The 22,131-nt window shown below is 43.6% G+C and overlaps 1 protein-coding gene across 1 annotated transcript in view; it reads right to left on the bottom strand.

Moving 5' to 3' along the window:
* Positions 1 to 21,768, bottom strand: part of LOC311167098 (nuclear body protein SP140-like protein) — a gene marked incomplete at its 5' end in the record, with an annotated part of 29,536 nt that extends 7,768 nt beyond the window's left edge. The window contains 7 exons of the mRNA XM_084227910.1: positions 2,450 to 2,592; positions 4,415 to 4,519; positions 5,244 to 5,317; positions 18,779 to 18,914; positions 19,018 to 19,101; positions 20,530 to 20,698; positions 21,592 to 21,768. Coding sequence (XP_084084036.1) covers positions 2,450 to 2,592; positions 4,415 to 4,519; positions 5,244 to 5,317; positions 18,779 to 18,914; positions 19,018 to 19,101; positions 20,530 to 20,698; positions 21,592 to 21,768 — 888 coding nt within the window. The remainder of the gene's footprint in view (positions 1 to 2,449; positions 2,593 to 4,414; positions 4,520 to 5,243; positions 5,318 to 18,778; positions 18,915 to 19,017; positions 19,102 to 20,529; positions 20,699 to 21,591) is intronic.
* Between the last annotated feature and the right edge of the window lie 363 nt (positions 21,769 to 22,131).

The raw sequence follows: 22,131 nt of genomic DNA, 5'->3' as shown, positions 1-22,131 counted from the left end.
TTTCTATCTGTGGTATTTAAGATTTGCATTTCTTCCCCACCATTCTTCCTCAAATGCTCATCCATGTCTAGCGTGAAAATTAATAAAGGAACATCCACTAAAACTGAAGTTGGGAAGGCCTGTAAAGGGAACTCACATATCACTACTTGACATTGTCATGCACGTTTCATTCTTGCATGCCCCAAAGAGAAGAAGCAAACCCTTACACTTCCCAACAGGAAGAAGTCACTTTAGTATCCCAAAGGGAGAGTCATCCTGCACAGCAATACCTCCACCAATAAGAAGTGCTGTCGCCCAGTCACCAAGTAGCTACCACCCCCACCCCATTCCCCTGCTTTCCCCAATAACAGCAGGGTTCCCACCTTTGAGTATCTGGATTTGCTTATAGTTCACTATTGCAATTATGTGCATTTTCCAAATTTCAGTTCACCTGCTTTTCTCAAATGTACCCATTTTCTTGGTAAAATAACTGGTTATTTATCTTGTACATCCAAACCAGTCTTGGAGAACCATCAGCTTGTCCTGAATCTACTCTGCCCCTTACAAGCTTGACTGCCCTCTCCATAACTCTTCCATAAAAGGAGAAATCACCTTCACAATGATAAGGGAGGTCTGCACAGCCTCCCTGGTGGTGCCAAAGGGGTGGCATCAAAGTGAACAGAACTATATTCTAGGGTAGCCCCTCCTGTGCAATACGTCAATCGCCCAGAAGTTTTCTCAACAGCACCATCCTCGTGAAGGGGAGATAAATGCGCCTTGAAAATAATTTTTCATGCCTGTGTGTACATTTTGTTAGAAGGTATAAGGCAATGTAAAGGCTCCAAAAAGAAGTTGGCTTTTGTTTGCCACCCACATGGAGTGGTATATGGCTTCAGTCCCCCAGCCTAGCCATCTAGTGAAGGTGAGCAAAATTTTGCTCCCTCTGATTTAAATCAAGGTAGAAAATAGTATGAAAGCAAAAAAAAAAAAACCTGTAAGTTGAAGATGACCCTATCATTTTTTAGGAAATGTTTTCCTGTATACCATACCCAAACACGTTTGCTTTTCCAACTTGGACACGCTTACTACCTTTGCATCAATTGCTAAAACTCATCCCTGAGTTCTATTTGGATGACTCCTTATCATCTGCATCTCAAATGGTTTACCATTCAAAGAAGACCTTGCCTATACAACATGACTGTTCATAGTAGCTATTTTGAAGGTACATGGGAAAAAAAAACAAACAGGTAGGATGGATGGATGAAGCTTAACTTACTTACCTACATGGGGACCATGAAATAACACATTGAACATGTCAAACCAGTTAATGAGAAGAGCTTGTAGAAAGTTATATAATAATCACCTTTCTTCTCCTGTTATAGTTTCTTGGAGGTTTATCTAGAAATCCACCCTGAGAGAAAAAAAGATCCAAGTACATGGTTAGCCTGTGCTTTTGTTTCATGAGTCTGGCATTTTGAACCTCTTCCCAAATATTTCTACCTGAATGTCCCACTATCAACTCAAACTCAAAGTGAGAAACCATCTCTCTCTCTCACACACTTGTAATTCTGGAATTCAGTCAATTGAAGCTTGTATCTGTAGCATCTCCTTTCTCTTGTGCTTTTCCCCTAAGATTAAGAGGACTTTCTTCATGATGTCTTGGACACATCACACCTCCTTTCCATTTTCACCAATGCCACCCTAGCTTGTGTCCTTACACCAGGGCAATTCCATCAGTCCTAAACCTACTGGATGTCAGGCACTCTGCTCAGCCATGGGCACACAAAGATAGACAACCCTCAGAGGGGTCTAGAGAGAAAAAGAAAATGCATGGAAGGATAAGTAATCAATGGCATAAGAAGAGTCTTAATAGAGGACTCTGGAAGCCCAGGTGAGGGGTGGCCAGGGCCAGGTCAGCCAGGGAATATTCAGAGAGAGAGTTGACATTTGAGCTGAGCACTGTAGGCTGAATATGGGTTTCTTGGGTTGAAAGACATTGATGGCATCAAGGCCCCCTGGCTCTCCAAGATAGTGTCTATGAGTTTAAACTCATTAGCTTGACCTTACACCCTTGCAAACAACCCCCACAGGTGGATCACACACAGTCTGTCTGCCTTAACTTTGACTGTGGTTCTGATTTTCATGTCATGCTTTCCATGGATTGTCTTCTTCCCATGTGCATCACTGTCAACGCCTCTTTCAGTGCACGAAGCTGTCTGTTGTTATCGTCAGAATGAACTCTCCCTCCCTCCACCCCTGCATTTATTCTGACAGAGCGCCTTTTACTACATTTATGTGCTGCACTGTACTGAGGTTATGAATGTGGGCCACTTTTCCCCCAGGTGTAAGGCTAAACTCAGAGGCATCAGGGCTTAAACTATAACTCAACAAATACTCAATGAGCAAATGGTGACCACACCCTTGGAGTACATCAAGAAAATTCACATTTCCTGCCCCATCACTATCATACCTCTATCAGCATTTGCAGGGGTATCCCGCCACAGCGCACACTAAACTTCCAATTCTTTGATCTTTCACGGCCTCCTTTGACTTCAAATGCCCTGGGGGTGAGCCAATTTCCATCCTCACTTTGTATACACCGTACAGAGGTTCCTGCAAGATGAGGATACATTGGTTTTGAGCTCTCTTTGTTCTCAGAATGCAGAAGGTGTTCTCCACCCCAATGGACATGGATACACCCATTAGGGCTCAAGATCAACAATGGGAGGGGGGTGACCAATTTCAGAATCCTCAAGCCCAGCCTCTAAGTGCCCTCACAGGAGACTTCCTACTTTCTGTGCATATTTCTTTCAAGTTTGTACAACAAAAATTGATAATTACCATCAAAATCTACCTTCTAAAAGGTTTCCAAATCACCTACAAAGAAAAAGGAAGTGATTCTGAAGAGTGGGAGGATTTCAATGATATTGAATTCTGGGGCTTGAGAATAGGACAGAGTTTCCAGTTAACTGTGGTGACAAGTGGCAGCAGAAGCTCAGGTTGCTCAGGGATGGCAGTTTCGGAGGTGGGGGGCGGGGGGGGGCGTGTGCTGCTCAGAATGGCACCCCAACCACATCCACCACATGACTCATTGAATGGCTCTATTGAATAGAGACTTCTCCACCCCTGAATCCTATTATCTGGTAGAAATTTTCAGTTATGTGTAAAAGAGTCTAGTGGTAAACATCATTAATCGTTAGAGAAAATCAAGTCAAAACCACAGTGAGAAACTATTTCCTATTCACTAGGCGAACCATAATAAAAAAAGAGAATAACCAGAGTTGGAAAGTAGTAGAGAAACTGGAGCCCTCATATGTTGCTGATGGGACTATAAGCTGGTACAGCCACTGTGGAAAACATTTTGGTGTTTCCTTAACAACTTAAACAGAGAATTAGGACATTTTCTGTTTCACCCTGGCAGTATACCCCAAAGAATTGAAAATAGATGCTCACACATAAGCTTTCACATAGATGTTCAAAACAGCATTATTCACAATTGTTAAAAGAATGGAAGCAACCCAAGCTGAGAAGTGGAGAAAAAAGATGGGGTATATCCATACCATTAACACTGCATTATTTGAATTAAAAGAGGCAAAATACAGCAGTACAGGGATGACCCTGGATAACATCAAGCTAAGTAAAAGAACCAATCACAAAAGGCATATATTAGAGATTTCTTTTGTATGAATATCTAGAAGGGAATATTTATAGGGCAGAAATTATATCTGTGACTGATTAGCACTGGGCGGTGGGGTAAGGTGGAGGGTTTTTGACTGCTAATAAACCTAGGGCTTCCTTTGGGAGGGAGTATTCTAAATCCATAAGGTGGTGATGACTGTATAATCCTGTGACTGTACAAACAAAACTCAACATTGAACTGTACACTCTTAGTGCTGAAGAGTATGACATGTGAGTTTTATCTCAGTAAAGCTGTTCAATTCTTTATCTGACTTATGTAAAGTAATTCCTCATAGTTATACCATGAAGCGGGGTTTTATTATTCTCTTTTTGGATGAGAAATTTCAGCCTCAGGGAGGTTCCCTTCTCTACTCAAATGAATCTGTCACTCTTGGCATCGTTGAGGCTGGGAATTGGGTTTTCTGTTCTAAATTCTGGGCTCTTCTTATGGCGTTGGTGTCCTGTCCTTAGCATGATGAACCAGAAGGGATGGGGTTATAAAGGTGGAGGTTGAAGTCCCTCCCTTTTCTCATTCACATGTCTCTGGTTCGTTGGGCAATCCCATGGACACATCTGTGTGGGAGTGAGCACCTACTGTGTAGAGTATGTCCACCATCTTAGGGATCCCTTCCTCCCCCTCTCAAGTCAGCTGCAGCCCCAATTTCCTGAATGATGTCTAATGAACATGGATAATTCCACTGCTCCATGGGATCCCTTCAGATAGGAGTTGAAAATTAAAGTAGACCATGACACCCACCTCGTTGCAATTTCCTCTTATGTAACATCCCCGTCACCACACCACAGGTCACAGGCAGTATTTGAGAGTGAAAATCCACATTTTCATGTCTGTGATTTCTTGATCCTGAAAGAGATTTCCTTGTTCCATCTCATTTTGCAATTGCACACCTCCAACCACCCACCCCTGCCCACCTTGAGCTTTTTCCTAAAAAGACAGAGGGGTACTTAGGAAAGTTGACTGCACAAGTCTCTAGTTACTTCTAGGGTCTATCCATACCATTAACACTGTATTTTTTAATTAAAAGAGGCAAAGTGTCACTGAAGTTAGGTAGCTGGAGACAAATCAGACTGAACTTGTCCCTCCTGACAGGACTCTGACCGGCAAACTGAGAGAGGAGATGGCCTCTGACTTCTACTTGTGTTCTCTGCTTTACTGCATGTCACTTTCACATTAGTTTTCTCCAGAGAGGAAAGATCTCAGGGAGTTCTAGAACATTCTGCAAATGGGATGGGTGGAAGGGGGCTGGAGACTTTATTTCTACAGAAGGCCTTCGAATGAATAAACTGAAAGAGGCTGTATCTTTCCAAATAAAAATGTCTTCACAAAGAGAAGAAGCCACATACTGAATGAAGGTGGCTGTGCTTCCCTATTAACCCTGGACCATGCAGCATGGACTATTAAATTTGTGAGAAATAAACCATTTTTGAAGGCAGGTATGTTGGGGCCTCTTTTTACAGTGTCTATGCCTATATCCTAACTGACAGGGCAGCTCAGAAACTGTCATGGTCCTGGGAGACTGTAAGAGGCAAGAAAACCAAAACCATAAGCAGTGTCTTAATAAACTGACTACTTCTCTTGGTGCGCTTAGCATTTTGTGTGTTTCTCCAGATTCTCTTAATTCTTGTCCAGGAATGTCCTTTTCTTTTTCCTTAAAAAAAGAAAGAGAGAGAGAAGTTAATCATTCAGAGCCATAAATGTAATTCCCAAAGCCTATGGTTAGTAATTTTCAAGTTTTTTTTCTTCCCCCCAGACTTTGATCCACAAGAATGGGGCAAAATTCTTAACTACCAGTGAGGTTGATTCTGAGTTACATTGTCCTCTGCATGTACCTGAGAGATTCTAGGGGATGAGCTTCCCTTAAAAATTAGAAAAAGCAACATTGGAAAATATTTTGCTGGTGCCTTAGACTGAAAGGTAACTGTTGTGGTTGTATATATAATACATAGATAACACAGTCTTGGAAAGTTGCATATGCCTAAGAATTTTTCCATTTCTTCAAGATTGCCCAATTTGTTGCTGTGTAATTATTCATAATACTCTGTAATTATCCTTTTTATTTCTGTAGTATCTGTTGTAACTTCTTTTTTAGTTATAATTTTTTTGTGTCTGTTTTCTGTCTTCTTAGTGAGTCTGGCTAAACATTTGTCTATTTTGTTAGTCTTTTTAAAAGAACCAGTTTCTGGCTTTTTAATCTCCATTTTGTTAATTTCTGTGCTGATTTTATTACTTCCTTTATTCCATTTTAATCTTTATCACTTTACTTAGCAATCTCCTTAGGTACATACTCAGAAAGTTCTGCCTTTGCATATCTTCAGGACATATCTTGAAGATATTATAGGTTTACCATGTTCTTTGCTTCCTTCCCTCACTAGGAAACTCTTTGGCATCTATATTTTTGCTAACAAATTGTGCAAGGCTATCCAGACATTTTCTATCCTTTTATTTGAAGTTCTTCCCATTTGCCAATCTTCCTCTGCCCATTGCCCAATTCTGAAACCACATTCACATTTTTAGGTATGTGTGATAGCTGCACCCCACTTCCAATAAGCAAGATCTGCGTTACTCTTCCTTTTTTTTTTTTTTTGCCATAACAAGTAACCCAGATTTAGTGGGTTTTCATCTTATAACTATGTGGGTTAGAACTCTGACAAGATTTCTTTGGGCTCAAATCAAGATTTCAGCTGGTCTTTGTTCCTTCCTGGAAGCTATGCAGGTGCATTTATTTCCTTGAATTTTCTGGTTTCTAGGGGTGACCTACAAACTTTGCTCTTTCCCTCCATCTTCAAAGTCAGCAACATTGTCTCTCTCTGTGACTACCTTCTTCAGCCACTTCTCTCCCCCATCAGGAATGATTCTCCACTTTTTAAGTCCTCTATGATTATATTGGGAGCACCCAGATAATCCAAGGTAATCTGCTCTTGCAAGAAACCTCCTTGATTATATTGTAAAATACTTTTCACCATGTAAAATAATGGATTGCATGTTCCAGAGATTAAGCTATGGATATCTATAATGAAAGTGACATTAAAAAACTTCTTTTTACCCCCAAAGCAAGTAAAATCTTAGTCATTCTTACTTCTCTTCCTCTTGACTCTTGCCAAAGTAGAGTTGGTTCCAAGGTCTACAGTGCCTAGAAAACAGCAAGTGATAGCAAAGAACTCATAGAGGCCAGTCGCCACTCAGCCTGGGGTCTGTGGTTGCTCAGGGTCACCCCCAAACCACGGTCTTCAGGCAGCCTTACCCATCATGTCACATGCGTGGCTATGTTCAGGCCCTGCTTTCCAACTTGCTGGCACACATTTGGGGGAGCACATTACACAGGGACACGTCTCTTTTTCAAGGGCTGTTAACTCTGTTTTTGGGTTAAAAGCATGATTTATGAAGAGTTTCATTTGTCCCAGTGACCCTCTCCTCTGTACCCTGCTTGATCCCCATTTATCTATTCTTCCTTTGAAGTCTTTCATTGGGGGCAATAGTGGACTCTTTCTAAACTTGTATACAAAGTATACAAGGTCTACAGTACCTAGAAAACAGCAAGGGATAGCGAATAACTCATAGAGGCCAGTCACCACTCAGCCTGGGGTCTGAGAGGTATACTTTGTACACAAGTATACAAAGTATTCTCTTTGGTCTTATCAGAATTCTGTTTTTTAATTATTTTTAAGTCATTATTGCCGTGGACCAGCACAGCAGTAGACAATGAGGCCGTCTCAGGGTTGAGAGACTGCGCAGGGTGGTCAGGGATTCGGTTAAAGAAATGACAAACAGACACACTTCAAGAGAGAGTGTAAATCTGAGTGTAACTTTATTTTTGTTAGTGGTCAGTATATATATGTTTTTTCTAAAGGCATAGGAACAGTGAACATCAAAGAGATCAGTTTGCTCATAGGCTTAGCTTAATTGACAGGGCAGTGATTTATGTCCGAAGTTACACCTGGACCTAGTCTTATTCCTAATTGGACAGGTTATTAACTCTTTCTATATTTTTGTACTAACTACTACTACTATTACTTACTTATGTTTACTCATAATTAATTGTCATAGGTAAATTTATATTATAATGTAGTTAATATCAAAGGTACTAAAGTTAAGCACATAATAGAAAGATTATTAAACTAACAATTCTATTATAACAGTGTTTAGTAATGTTTCATTTGCATTAGCCTAATTATTAAATTACGTATGCTTTTTAATTAGCAATCAATGACCAGAAAAAGGAAAGATTTTAGAGAGACAGTTGTAGCAGAATAAAGTTTATGGGCCTTGAGAAAGCGAGATAAGGTTCCAGGTGGTCAGCATTTCTTTTAATCATCTTTGTGGCAGCTTCTGGTGGTCGTTATCTCTTGGCAGGCATTTGGCTTCTCCGCATCTTAGGGAGTTTGCTGTTCTCCCCCTGCGCGCATGGTTCCTTGCCCACGCCGGACCTCAGGGACCATGGCAACAGCCATTAGCCCTGAGGGTCACTGCAGGGGGAGGTGCAGCACATTATTACTGTGACCATCATAGGAGAGGAGGCTAGCTTCTGAAGCCTCTTTATTCATTTGCAGAACTTCTAGTTCACCAGAGACTAAAGAGAAACAAAAAAGCCACGGTCCAGGGATCCTGAAACCAGCGTGGGAAAACGCTCCTGGTGCTCTCATGCTTCACCTGATCTTCTGAGCTAAGACGAGCTGCCTTCTGGAGAAAAAGTATCTCTGCTCCAATAATCACATCTGAGATCTAACAGAACCACGCTTCCTCATCTTTTGCACCTCATTCTGCTTTCTCTACCATGTTTTACTTGCAACCCAAAGAATAAAAAAGATCTTGTCCTTTTGGGGGGTGGGGGGAAATGCTGCTTTGAAAATTTTAGGTTACCAGAACCAGTTTAACTCAACCCCATTGGCCAATGACTACTTACACCACTAATTTAAAGCTAGCCAGTCACAGGCAGCCTTAGACTATTGGAAGTCAGTCGACCAGCCAGAGTCACTCCAGAAATCTGTGTCTGTGTCCATTGAGTCTGCCTGTTCCTGACCGTGCTGTGCTTCCTGAACGTTAGAAGATAGTGACCAAAACACGTGGATGGAGGCACAGACTTGACAAATCCACAGTCAAGTCAGCCCCAAAGACCAGGTAGTAGACATGGGTCTATTAGTAGCCAATTTATGCAAAGACAGTTGGACACACTTTAGCTTCATTAAAACTCTCATGAAGCTACTTGCCATCTTATCAGTTTGTGAAAGAAAATAATTTTATCGAGTACATAATCTGATTGCAACTATGAGGTATCTGCTCGTGTGTCCCTTTGGAGTGTCTTCCTTGGCTGATGAGCCCAAGACCCCATCATATGCAAGACACACTCACACCTATGTTGTTCACTGTGAACTGTCTTTGCCAAAGTCACAATCTCCCACCAGCATCATACTGAGTGCACAAAAGGAAGAGGGAGTTTGTACACTTGGTGTGATTCTAACTTTTGCACGTATCTTAATAAACAGCAACATTTAACAAAAGGTCATTTTGGGCTTCCACGGAAATTTTAACACTTGAAAAATGAAAAATGCATGAGATGGTATTCTATAAAAGGAAAAAAAAATTACAAAAAGTTCCATGTTTAATCAATAGCTATTTCTTTCAGACCATTATCTAATGAATACTCCTTTCTTTTCTTTAAAAAAAAGTTTATAAATTTAATAGGTATGGTTCTACTCTACAAATAAAACTACCAGACTAAGTGTACTAAAGAAAGACTAACTTTAGAATATCTGGAACATTCTCCTGCATATGATCTATTTATACTTAATCTGAGCGTCAGCTTACCTACACAATGAGTGAGTCAAGATCTGCAGCAATAAGCTAAATAGGTCCACCTAAGTGCTGTTGTGCCTAATATAATGACAATCTCTTCTAAAGCCAAATTCCTTTCTTTAATACATTGATGTTCAGTTTTTATTGATGTCAAGAGTTGACGAAAATTTCCTATATTATTAGCTTGGAGAAATCAATGGTTTATGTGAATAATTTTTTTCTAGATATTAACATAAGCCCCATTCTAGGCAGAATTAAGAGGAAAACCCTCGGGAAACACCACCCTCCTGACACCTACATCCCAGACAGTCCCCACCTCCCTTACCTGATCCACTTTCTGTTGGGGAGTTCAATGCTTGCTGGAGCTGTTCCTCATCATATGTTTCTAAATCAGTATCACTGTCTTCTGCTGAATAGAATTAAATCTCTTAGAGAACCTGGCGTGTGACCAAAGGAAACCCTAACTGTGAAGCCCCCGAGATTTTCTTCCCTTACTCCAGGGATTGTAAACATCATGTCACTACCCCCTCTTTTAGATGATGTCATATGGCACAGTTTATATTAGATCAGAGAGTGTCACAGCAAGAGATAACATGCCAGTGAGGATGCAGAGAAAAGTGAACCCTTGAGCACTGTTGTGGTTTGAGGATTAGGACAGCTGCTGCGGCAAACAGGGTGGAGTTTCCAGCATGGAGTTGAAAATACAATTACCGTGTTGCCCAGTAATTTCATTTCTGGGCATATAGACCTGAAGGAAGTAAAGTCACTGTGTTGAGAAATAGGTATTCCCCGTGTTCATTGCATGATTATTTGCAATAGACACGGTATGGAAACATCTAGGTGTCCATCAACAGACAAATGGATAAAGAACATGTGATTCACACACACACACACACACACACACATACACACACAGTACCCTTATTCAATAAAGAGGAATCCTAGGATTTTGTCTTCAGTATCTACTTCCAGAAGGTATATTTTGTGTGTCCCTATACTGCATCCTGACTTAATATTATCACTTTATGACAAGTTTTATCACAAAGGTTAAAATTAGGATAAAATGAAATGAAAAGAAACTGAATTGAATTGAATGGAACTGAATTGGATTAGATTTAATGAAATACATTGGCAATGCAATGACTGCTTCAGACTCTCTGGTAGAGTCCCACCCATGCAGAAAGCAAAATTATCCAAAGTAGGTAAAGTTAGTCACATGTGTCTAGAACATGTCAAACTGCTAAGACCAAAAGCTTCTATGCCCTTGGAATAGGCCATAACTTCTGAATGTTGTGACCTTCTGTTTAAATCTATTTAAGCCGGGCCTCCCCTGGTGGAGCAGTGGTTGAGCGCGGTGCTGTGAAGCTGCCTGCAGCCTCTGCAGTGCCAGTTCGATCCCCAGCAGCCAACAAGGGTCCCACATGGCGTGCAGACCTCTCCTGCCGCCCGCTGCTCCCCTCAGCAGTGTACTTCGGTCCTTCTGCCTGCTCTGCTCCCCGCTCTGGCTCTGGTGAATTCTCTCACCCTCCCGCGCTTCTGACTCTACCCAGTGCTTGTATAAATAAATAAATCTTTAAAAGGAATGGTATTTGAGAATTAACTGCACTTTCGATTGTGGGGTGTGCTCAGAGGAAAACCCTCAGGAAGCACCATCCTCCTGACCCCTGCTTCCTCAACAATCCCCGCCTCCCTTACCTGGTTCACTTCTTGCTGGGGAGCTCAATGCTTGCTGAGGTGGTTCTTCAGCAGACATTTCTAAACTGGTATCACTGTCTTCTGCTGAATAGAATTAAATCTCTTAGAGAACCGGCATGTGACCAAAGGAAACCACGGCTGTAAACCCAGCCAGGGAGACCGAGGGGCTCACAGATCTCATGGGCGAGATGGTCGCTGGCCTCAGGCTCTCCTGGACTTAGGGGTTAACGAGGCTTCGGCCACAACCGTGGGGACTGAAGACACCCCAGCTGTCTCTCTCCCTCCCTGTACACTTAATCTCTCTCCTTTTCATTCTGTGCACACTTCTTCCATGTAAGTGCATGACGAGGCACAGAATAAGAGCGAAGAAAGGGGAGAAAGTGTCCTCCCTGGTGACAGAAACCTAAATAAGGGATGAGGAAGAGACTAACTATAACAAATAATCAAAATCAACAAGAACTATAAACTGGAGACACGCTGCGGGGGCGGGGTGAGGGGAGAGGAAGGACTAGAGTCAAAATAAGGGGGGTGGGAATTGTATGGGAATAAACCAAAGTGAAAAAGCATACATTGTGCAAAGATGAAAAATGATGTAACAATTATATAAAATAAAATATTTTAAAAAATAAAACAAAGATCCAATTAGTTAAACGGGGCTCGAAACCATAATCACCTTCTCTATCACAGGCCCGTCGGCTGGGCCCCTCCCCTGGGTCATCTTCATGGGTCATTTGGGGAGCTTCGGGGTCCCAGGGCTCTGAAGAGGAGCAAGGCGCCGAGCCGAGCACAGGAGAGCTGCTTTCTGAGGAGAGAGACACCACCCCAAGGACCACCCTGAGGCCCACGTGCCCCGCTCTGCCTGGGCTTCCTCCCGTCCCCCCACGTTTTCCTCCCTTCCCTGCTTCTCACTGTCCTCCAGACAGCTCTGCTTCTGCACCGGAGGAGATGAGGGGCTCTGCTCCCCCCCAGCCCCGCTGAGATCTTAACTCTCCCCTCTCCTGCCTGCGTTCCTCGCTGGGGAGCTTGTCTTCTCTCGTTCTCCCAGGTCTCTCCTCCCGGGCCAGGGATCCAGTCCTCCTCTCTCCGTCTCCCCTGATTTCTTCCCCTCCCGGCTGACACTGTTTGTGAAGCGGGCTTCCCTGTGCATCAGGCTCTGTGCTAGTCCCCCCGAGCCTGCAGCCTCCCTGGACCCTGACCAGCGCGCGACCACACTGTGCCCCCCCCTTGCCGCCGGCAGGGACGCCCACAGGACAGGACAGGGCTCTGCTCTTCTCCCTACTCTGATCTCGAGGAAAACAAATCTTTTTCCGTGCTTCCACTGCCTTATCGCTAAGGAGGGAGGGCAACAGTTCCTCGGGCTCAATTTTGGAAGGAGGTTTTTCTTGCCCCCAATTTGTCTTTTCTTTGAAAAGAAAAAACTCTGTACAGTCCATAGCCTGACGAAGCTGAAGTGGCAACAACTGTCATTTGGACTTGAAAGCCATTGATCTTTGTTTCTGACAAGTGCATCTCAGAACTGTGTTTCTTTCCGAGCCCATCCTGGCGATCACAACGTAACAATAATATTAAGCACTGGGGAGAGGCTGGGCTTTCATTCGTCACAGGAAATAGTTGGTGACGGTGGTTAAAATGACAATATTGAGTCTTCAGAATAAAAGCATAAAGTGCGTGAAGGGAGGCACGTGCCTTCCTCAGCATTTACCCACAGCCACAGGCAGAGGGGACACTTCTGACAACGAGGGTCATGCTGTTCAGCCCGATTGAGACACCTGACACCTGCCCCCTCTTCCTTACCTGGCTGACATTTTTGTGGGGAGCCTGCTGCTTCCCGGGGCTCTTTCCCATCAGAGGTGCTTTCTTCTGCAGAAAGAAATGAAATTCTTCAGGGTGTAGCCAGAGGCAAATCATGGGAGGAAACCTCGGTGAAGAGGTGGGAAGTTCAAGTATCTCCCGGGAGGAATGAGCCCGGCCCCAGACCATCCCAGTCTGTCCCTTGGGTTCACCTGGCTTGCAGGTGATCACCCCGCCACCGCCACCAGAGGCTAAGAGGCTTCCACCCTCTCCCTTCCTCCCAGTACCCCTAATTCTTTCTCTACTTCTTTCCCTCCCCCATCTCCTCGGAACATTTTTCTATCTCCACCCTCATTTCCTGCTGCCAGCGCCCCCAGAGGCTGCCAACCGGGATGACAAAGTCACGTGCGCCCCCCCCCCCACTCCTGAGCGTCACACCATCTTCTGCTCTGCCGCCATCTTTGTGCCTCCTCCCCAGCCTCTCTCCTCCTCAGTGTCCTGCATTTCTGCTTCCACACACCTCTGCACTAGCCGCGCGTCTCTGTGGCTGTCTGGACTTCTCATCCCCTGTTCCTTCCTGTCCCTTGCTTTCAAGTCTCTTTTATTCAATAATACTGTGTCTTTTTTTTCCTCTTATGCTTTCCTTTTTTTTTAAAAGATTTATTTTTGATTCATGCATCCAAAACCTGGGCACAGTCCAGATGTGCGGGAGGGTGAGAGGATTCACCAGAGACAGAGCAGGGAACAGAACAGGCAGACTGACGAAATGCACTGCTGAGGGGAGCAGCGGGGAGACAGGAGAGGTCTGCTGCGCCATGTGGGCTGCTCCCTGGCCGGGGGTCTAACCGTGCTGCAGTGGCTGTGGTGGATAGCTTCATAGTGCTGATGCTTAACCCCCTGCGCCACCAGGGAGGCCCCCTCCTGTTATGCTTTCTGGCACTCTCATTCCGGATCTCTCCAAGTCCAAGTGGTTGGCTCCATTTCTGTGTTCTCTCCGTGGTTTCCCTTCTCTCTCCACCAACATTAGTTTTGCTTTCATGAAAGTCTTATATTGGACCCTGGTTCACACCTTGGAGAATCCACAGGACCCTCTGTTTGTCTTTGCATTCCAACCACATGTCCCCTCACCCCAACAACACACTGACCTCAAAACCACACCCGCAGCAACCAGTGCTCGCACTTCCTCTTCTGCTTGTCTTCCTCTTCTGCCCGCCTCCCTGCCCTTGATTTCCCCGCCACAACAGTTTCAACAGTTTGCACGACTATGTCTTAAGGAGCATGATAAAAGATCTTCCACAGCCTGGTCATCTGCTGAAGACCCACACAACTTGCCCACTTGCCTCCCCACTGTGTTCTGTTTCTCTTCTTCACCCTTCTGAGAATCTCTGCTTCTTCCCGCCTCTGTATCTTGTAGCTGGAATCGCTCCATATGGCTGTTTGTCGTGATTCGTTTCTTTCCTTGTATGTCTTCCCACTTCCCTCTTTTCTTTCTTGCTTCCCCGATGCTGTGCTTCACGGCCTCGCCCAGGCCCATCCACTTACTTTCTAGACCCAGGGGTCAGAGGAGGCTTCCTGGGGAGGTACACACTTTGCGCATGCTTCCACCAGATTAGTGGGCAGGGTGGAGAGAGAAGCGGGCCAGGAGAAGGGTTCTGAGCACAGGACTAAGCACGTCCAAAAGCTCAGAAGAGAAAGAGTAATCAAAAAATTAAAATTCTTACAAAAAATTTTTAGATTTAATTTATTTATGTTATATATATTTTACATCATTCTTCCTTTTTGTACAATGTATGCTTTGTCCTCTCAGGTGCAGTCCCCATAAAATCCCCACCACCAGCTCACCCTGCACCATCACCATCATCCCTTGTGTCCACCCTCTCGCTCCCCTTCCCCTGCAGCGTGTCTCTGATTTATAATTGCCTGATAATTTTGTTTCTTCATTTATTATAATTCTTTTTTTCCTGATCCCTTATTTGGTTCCCCTACATTCCTTCCACAAGTGAAACCATCCAATATTTTTCTTTTTCGTTCTGGCTTATTTCACTGAGCATAATCCTTTCCTGCTCCATCCATCTTGCTGTGAATGGCATGAGTTTATTTATATTTGATTGCTGAGTAATATTCCATGGTGTCTATGGACCACATCTTCTTGATCCAGTCATCTATTTCTGGGCATTTGTGTTGTTTCCATATCTTACCTATTGTAAATAGTGCTGCAATAAACATAGGGGTGCAGGTGTGTCTTTTTGAATTAATGTTTTTGTGTCCTTTGGGTAGATTCCTAGGAGTGGAATTGCTGGGACATATGGAAGCTTCATTTTTAATAGTTTGAGGAATCTTCACACAGCCTTCCATGGTGGTTGGACCAGTTTGCACTCCCACCAGCAGTGTAGGAACCACACTACAAAATGGTGGCATTCCAGTTTCTCCTTGCCAGCATTTGTTGTTTAGTGTGCCAGTCTCACTGGTGTAAGGTACTATTTCATGGAGGTTTTGATTTGCATTTCCCTGATTACCAGTGAGTTGAACATTTTTTCATTTCTGTTGACCATTGGCATTTCCTCTTTGGAGAAGTGTCTTTTTAGCTCTTCTGCCCATTTTTTGACTGGGTTACTTACTTTGATTTTGTTGAGTCACATCAGTTCTTTGTAGATCTTTGTGATCAATCCCTTGTCAGTAGTATTGTGTGCAAAAATTCTCTCCCAATCAGTTGGGTGTCTCTTTGTTTTGGTTAATGTCTCTTTTGCTGTATAGAAGTTTTTAATTTGATGTAGCCCCAGCTGTTTATCTTTTCCTTCACTTTCTTTGCTTTAGGGGATGTGTCTTTAAAGATGTTACTGAGATATATGTCATGTAGTGTTTTACCTAAGTTTTCTTCTATATATTTTACAGTTTCAGGTCTTATGTCCAATTCTTTTATCCACTGTGAGTTGGTTTTTATGCATGGTGTGAGGTATTAGTCTAGTGTCATTCTTTTGCATGTAGCAGTCCAGTTTTCCCAGCACCATTTATTGAACAAAATGTCCTTGTTCCATTGCATATTCTTTGCTCCTTTGTCAAAGATTAGTTATCTATAAATATGTGGATTTATTACTGGATTTTCTAATCCATTCCATTGGTCTGTGTGTCTGTTTCTGTTCCAGTACCATACAGTTTTAATTATTATGGCTTTGAGGTGTAGTTTGAAGTCTGGGAGTATGATACCTCCATTTCCCTCCTTTTTAGTCTGGAGGGCCTTGGCTATTCATGTTTTTTGGTACATGTTTACATATGAATTTTATCAATATTCATTCTGTTTCTTTGAAGAATGTCATTGAAATTTTTATTGGAATAGCATCGAACCTATAAATTGCTTTCAGTAGGATGGACATTTTGATAATGTTAATTCTTCCAAACCATGAGCAGGGGCTGTCTCTTCATTTCTTTGTGTCTTCATCTACTCTTTTAACAACGTTTTATAATTTTCTTTGTTTAGGTCCTTCACCTCTTTTGTTAGGTTTATTCCCAAGTATTTGTTTTTGTTTCAATTATAAAAGGGATGTTTTTCTTGATTTCTTCTTCTTCAGACTGACTGTGTATAGGAAGGCTACTGATTTTTCTGTGTTGCTTTTGAATGGACCTGACAGGAGGAAGGATCTCTGCTCATTTGTTGGTGGCAAAAAATGAGAATATAGATGATACAAGAGAAGGAATATGTGATATGCACAAAATGGACACACTGAAATTTAAATTTTTATTCAAATTTGAGTTTTGTTCCTGATCTAACCTTAGGAAAATTAGGTTGAAAATTATTTCCTCTTCCTGATAACACATGCCTACCTGGTAGTGTTTGAATTCCAATTGCATTTAGGTAAATTGGCTATCATTCCAGTCTCTTCATTTAATGGCTCCACCTATATTTTTCATCCTATTTTTTTACCTGTGTTCTGAACACAGGGAGCCCCAGGCAGTCAAAGCTCATCCTCTCTTCACTGCTGATATCTCTCAAGGGAAGCCATCAAAAGCCAGGCATAGTCTGCCTATGTGTGGATGGATGGATGGATGGGTGGGTGCGTGGGTGGGTGGGTGGGTGGGTGGATGAATGCATGGATAGATAGATAGATTTTTAGACAAAACTGGGCCTACTAGGCAACTCCATTGGTTCCCCCAATCTATATTTTTATTATTCTGTGGCCTTCAATTCATCACCAGGAGCCCCTCCATACATATTCTGAGCACAATCCTTTGTCAGATATGTGCAGTGCAAATATTTTCTTCTATTCTCTGATACCATTTCCTCCTCTTAATGATGTCTTTGGAAAAGCAGAAATTTTTCATTTTTATGACGTCCATTTACTGTTTCTTTCATGAGCCATGTTTTTTGTGTGCTATATTACAATTGTTTGCTCACCAAAGCTTGCAGAACACTCTTGTGTTTTCTTCTAAAAGCTTTATCATTTCAGCCTTACCTTTGAGGTTGAAGGATTTTTTTCATGGAGGGTGTGAAATCAGAGTGGATGTCTATTTTTTTTCCATGTTCACTCTGCCTCTTTTCCTGTTGGGTTCTTTTTTTTTTTTTTACAGCTCTCTCTCTCTCTCTCTCCATTGCCCACATTTCTCCTTCCAGTCTTGTTCCATTGTTGCCTCTACTGTGGAGCACTCATGTATCCTTGACTCCGAGCTCTCCTTGGCCCTCCCAGAACTGTGTCTCTGGGATGTTCCAGCTCTTTCCCCTTTGTCTCTAGTTTTTCTGTCCAGTTCTCTCTATCCCTCTACTATTCTAGTGTGTCTTTTTGTGGGTTTTCTCTTTACCACAGAAACCTGTCACCAGACACTGGTCTTCTACCCTGGAAGCCACCTTTCTGAATTCTGAACATGGGAATCCCTCACCCTATCTGAGCCACCCACAGGCAGAGTCAACCATCTGGGCAAATACTGAATTGTGGGTCAGGCTTACCTGCTTGTTCAGATTCTTGGACACATTCACTTGCTGTTTCCTGGGTTCTTGTCGTATCAGGAAGGTGGTAAGACAAATCTCTTGTGCTCCCCTTCTGTTCATCACTGAGGTGCTCTGGGGATCCAGGGACGGTGTCACCTAGATCACACTGGGAGTGTTGCTGCTGTTTCCCCTCCCCGCTCCAAGAACCGCTTTTACTCTTCATAAATAACTATCACTAACCTTCTGCCTCCCCAGACGCCCCTTTCTCATTCCCACCACCCGCAGACATAAGCGGCTCTCCAAATAGATTTTTGATATATTTTGCACATTTTAATGAAAATTTTATACTTAGTGGCAATTTGTCTTCTTCCACATGTATAAGTTTGATTATTAAAACAGATGTAAATTTGATATATAAATGTATTATTCATGCTTTTCAAAATAAATAAAACCTGAGCCAAAAAGACCAAAAAGCTAGAAATAACGGCTACTGGTGACAGACAGAAGCACTGTCCACGTGCCAACAGGCGCCAGCTGATTCCCGCCTCACAGCGCTGAGCCCGGCACCTGCTGGTCCCTGGAGGAGGTGCCACTCCAGGGTCCTTGGCATGTCATTACCATCCTGTACTCAGTTCTTCCGTGACTCTTACTTTCGTTCCTTTCTTCACTCATTCTTCCCTACACAGCGCCCCTCCTGCGCACGACTACTTCTCGCTTTCTTGTCCTCTTTTCTTTTCTTAAGAATGATGTTTAGAATAGCCTGTTCTTGACACACCAAAGGCTCCTTCTTTGGACTTAGCACGTTGGACCAAGCCCTCATTCCTTCCCAGACCCACCACATTTCTAACTCACAATTATTATCCTTGGTTCTGCCCTTAATTCTGATTCACAATGACAGTGAAATTTACTCTCTCAGATTCATGTGCCAAGAGCTCATCTTCCCAGCTGTCATCTCTACCCGGAAGGATCTCACCTCAGGCTGGTTAATTCGGAACCCCCAGCGCACATCAGGGCTCGGCATCTCTATCTCGCTCTCCTGCATCCCTGCCCCAGGGCACACCCTCCACCCCGGAGCCGGGTCACCTGACCTCTGATGGCCTTTCCTTTGGGGAGGGGAAAAAGCAAATTTCTATCAGGTCATCATTACCTTGTGCGTAGTCTAACTGCAAGTCATGGGGCTCCCACTTCTGGTCCTCATCAAGGCCTTGGAAATAGAAGATGTCACGAAGTGCTGAGAAGAGGAAGGAAAAGGCCATCAGAGGAAGGAAAAGGCCATCTTGGCAGTCACCTGGGGCTGCATCTCAGTGACACATCCTGGCACACCCTGGACTCTGGTAGTTCAGTGGGAACCTTCCGACCTCAGGGAACCCTGTCCTGGTGGTGCAACCGCTGGGTGGTGGGACAGTCATTTCAGCACAGGAGTCCTGGAAATAACCCATGTGATCTGAGTGCTGGGTTCCAGGAACAGGATCCCTGCAACCCATAGGGTGAACCTCAGCCCCTGAGAGGTGGGCAGTGGCAGGAACTGCCATGACTTTCCTACCCGGGCTTGGGGACCTGTTGATTGTAAATGCAGTATCAGCTTGAAGTTTATGACTAGGTATTTGACTTCCTTCATTCCCTTCCTCGACTTGGATGTGTCATTGTATGGAAATGAGATAGCTTTTTTTTTTTAATAAAGATTTGTTTATTTATGCATGCAAGAACTGGGCTACAGGCCAGAGGTGAGGGGGTGAGAGGAGTCACCAAAGACAGAGCAGGGAGCAGAACAGGCAGGTTGACCAAAGTACACTGCTGAGGGGAGCAGTGGGTGAGTCAGGAGAGGTCTGCTGCATCATGTGGGTTGCTCCCTGGCTGGGGATTGAACTCATGCTGCAGTGGCTGCGGATAGCTTTATAGTGCTGACGCTTAACTCCTTGAGCCACCAGCGAGGCCCCAAGAGCTCTTATTTTAATAAAGATTATGATTTTCATAAATCAACACATCCCATTCTTGATACTGAGTCTTTACTTTTTCTCTGCTTAAGAATCTCTTATTGCTTCTGTATTTCTCAAATTATAAACTTCAAATTCCTTAGCACAATGTATCAGATCCTCAAAAATTCCCTCCAACTTCTCCTTCCAAAATTAGTTTCCAAACACTTCCTCTCGAGGTCTGTTTTTCTGCTTTTCAGCCCCCACATCTTGCAAGTCACACTCCATAGCTTTCCACACATGGGTGAATGCCCTGTTCTTTGCTGACTTCCCCAACCACAGTTTCGAGAGTAAGTTGGCACAGAACTTTATTGAATGAAAAATACAATACAAAGAAATACAAAGAAAATCTTTTCATCTTTTAGCATGTCTGCAAGTGCCCGAGAGGGTGTCCTCTTTCCAACAAAAGGGCAAAGTTCTTATCTTCCTCCCAAAAAACTAGAGCCTCAGGTCCTCAGAACCAAATTTAGGTTCCGACTGAGGGATCATTTGTGGGATTACTTGGTTATCACCTGTCCCCCCCATTATTTGTCTCCTCCATGAGGACCCCGCCAGGTGTGTTTCTTATTTTCTCTGTGCCTGTCACAAAGCCATTACTCCATAAAATGACTGTCAAATATTCATGAAGAGTGAATGAATAAATCAGTGCATGGAATGAATCTGAATCCCCAAAATTCATAGATTACCGTTTTGGAAGTTGCTGAAAATCTCAAGTAAATCAGGGTAGTTCTTCAGGATGAACTTGCTAAACAGCAGATCTATAACCTTCTCGTCAAAATTATTCTCCATTTCACAGAGAACATCATACATCACTCTTTCCACTGGGACCAGGTTTTCACAAGCGCCTATAAATTCCTTAAAATATGGAACGCAGAATTATGCAGTTATAGGTTTACAGCTTATAGAAGATTTAGTCATAAATAGACCATTTGTGTTCTTGTGAAATGTTACAATGTTTCTTGTATTTGTATGACTCCTCAAGTATCCAACATCATAATCTGTGACTCCCACTGACATTGACATGCACTTGAAAGCAATCTTGAGCAGCAAATGTGAGTTCAAACTAGGATGTTGTGTGGGGTCATTAGGAGTCTGGCTGAGAAGCCATAGAAGGTGCCCTGATGGGTAATGAGGCCATTTTGTTGACAGGGTAGTACAACTGCCCGCCTGCTAGCACTGGCCAGGCCTGGAGGGCCCCAGGAAAAACAAGTGGTTGCTCTTCCTTGCTGTGAACCTGGTCAAAGGGCAGAGAAAATTCACAAAGACAAAGAGTCTTTAAACTCAGTAATCCCACTTCTAATCTTTAACTGCATTCTAGAGCTCCAGAAATGTCTAAGGGGCAAGAAGGGATTTGGAGAGAGTGCAGCAAGCATCTGCTTCCAAATCTATCCTACCACAGCATAACTTTGCTGTTTTTCAGTAACCTCGAGTGCAACAGAAGAGGGCTTTGTGATAAAACACTACCAAGTCCTCTTATATAATTTTAGGCAGTATTGTCACGTGGTCTCAACACACCTAAGATGCTCTGTACCCACGCAGCCCTCCCATTTCCAGTTCTGCCACATCTTATCACCCTGACCCTCCACCAACATTTACTACAGAATAAACAGCGCTCTCTGAGAGGCTGTTTCTCCTCCCACCAACTAACTCAGAGGGTGGTGAAAGTCCCCATGCATGGGAAGCCTTTTAGACTGTTTAATGCATCCTGATGTGTGATATAATGTCAGCAGCACAGTCTCCTCAAGTACCTCAAACTTCTGCTTAGAGATGAAGCCACGGTCACGGATGCTCATCAGGAAAGGATATACCCTTGTTATTGCACTTGCAATCTCCACTTTATTTTCTCTGAAAAGACTGAAAAGGCACTCATACAAGGCCTGGGAACCTGGGCTCCGTTCCCCTGGGCTCCGGTCTTCGATGAACATCCTGGGAGACAAAGCACATTGATAACAGACACTGAGTTTTCAGCAGGCCTGTGTTACTGCTGGCTGAAGCCAAAGACTGTTTCAGGTGGTGCCCCCTGCGGGGTGTGTGTGTGTGCGCAGGTGAGGATAGATAGCCCCAGGGAAAATGTGAACAAAGTGTGGCATTTTGGGATGGAAACTCTGATAAGAAATATAAGTACCCAGGGGCATTCCTGGTAGCACAAGGGATTAAAGCACTGCACTATGAAGCAATCTGTAGCCTCTGCAGCACAAGTTTGATCCCCGGCCGGCCAGGGAGCAACCCACATGGCGCAGCAGACCTCTCCTGACTCACCCGCTGCTCCCCTCAGCAGTGTACATTGG

This window comes from Talpa europaea (assembly GCF_964194135.1).
Source record: "Talpa europaea genome assembly, chromosome: 1".
Classification (NCBI taxonomy): Eukaryota; Metazoa; Chordata; class Mammalia; order Eulipotyphla; family Talpidae; genus Talpa; species Talpa europaea.
Note: the sequence above shows the minus strand (reverse complement) of the source record. Positions and strands in the feature narration are given on the sequence as shown.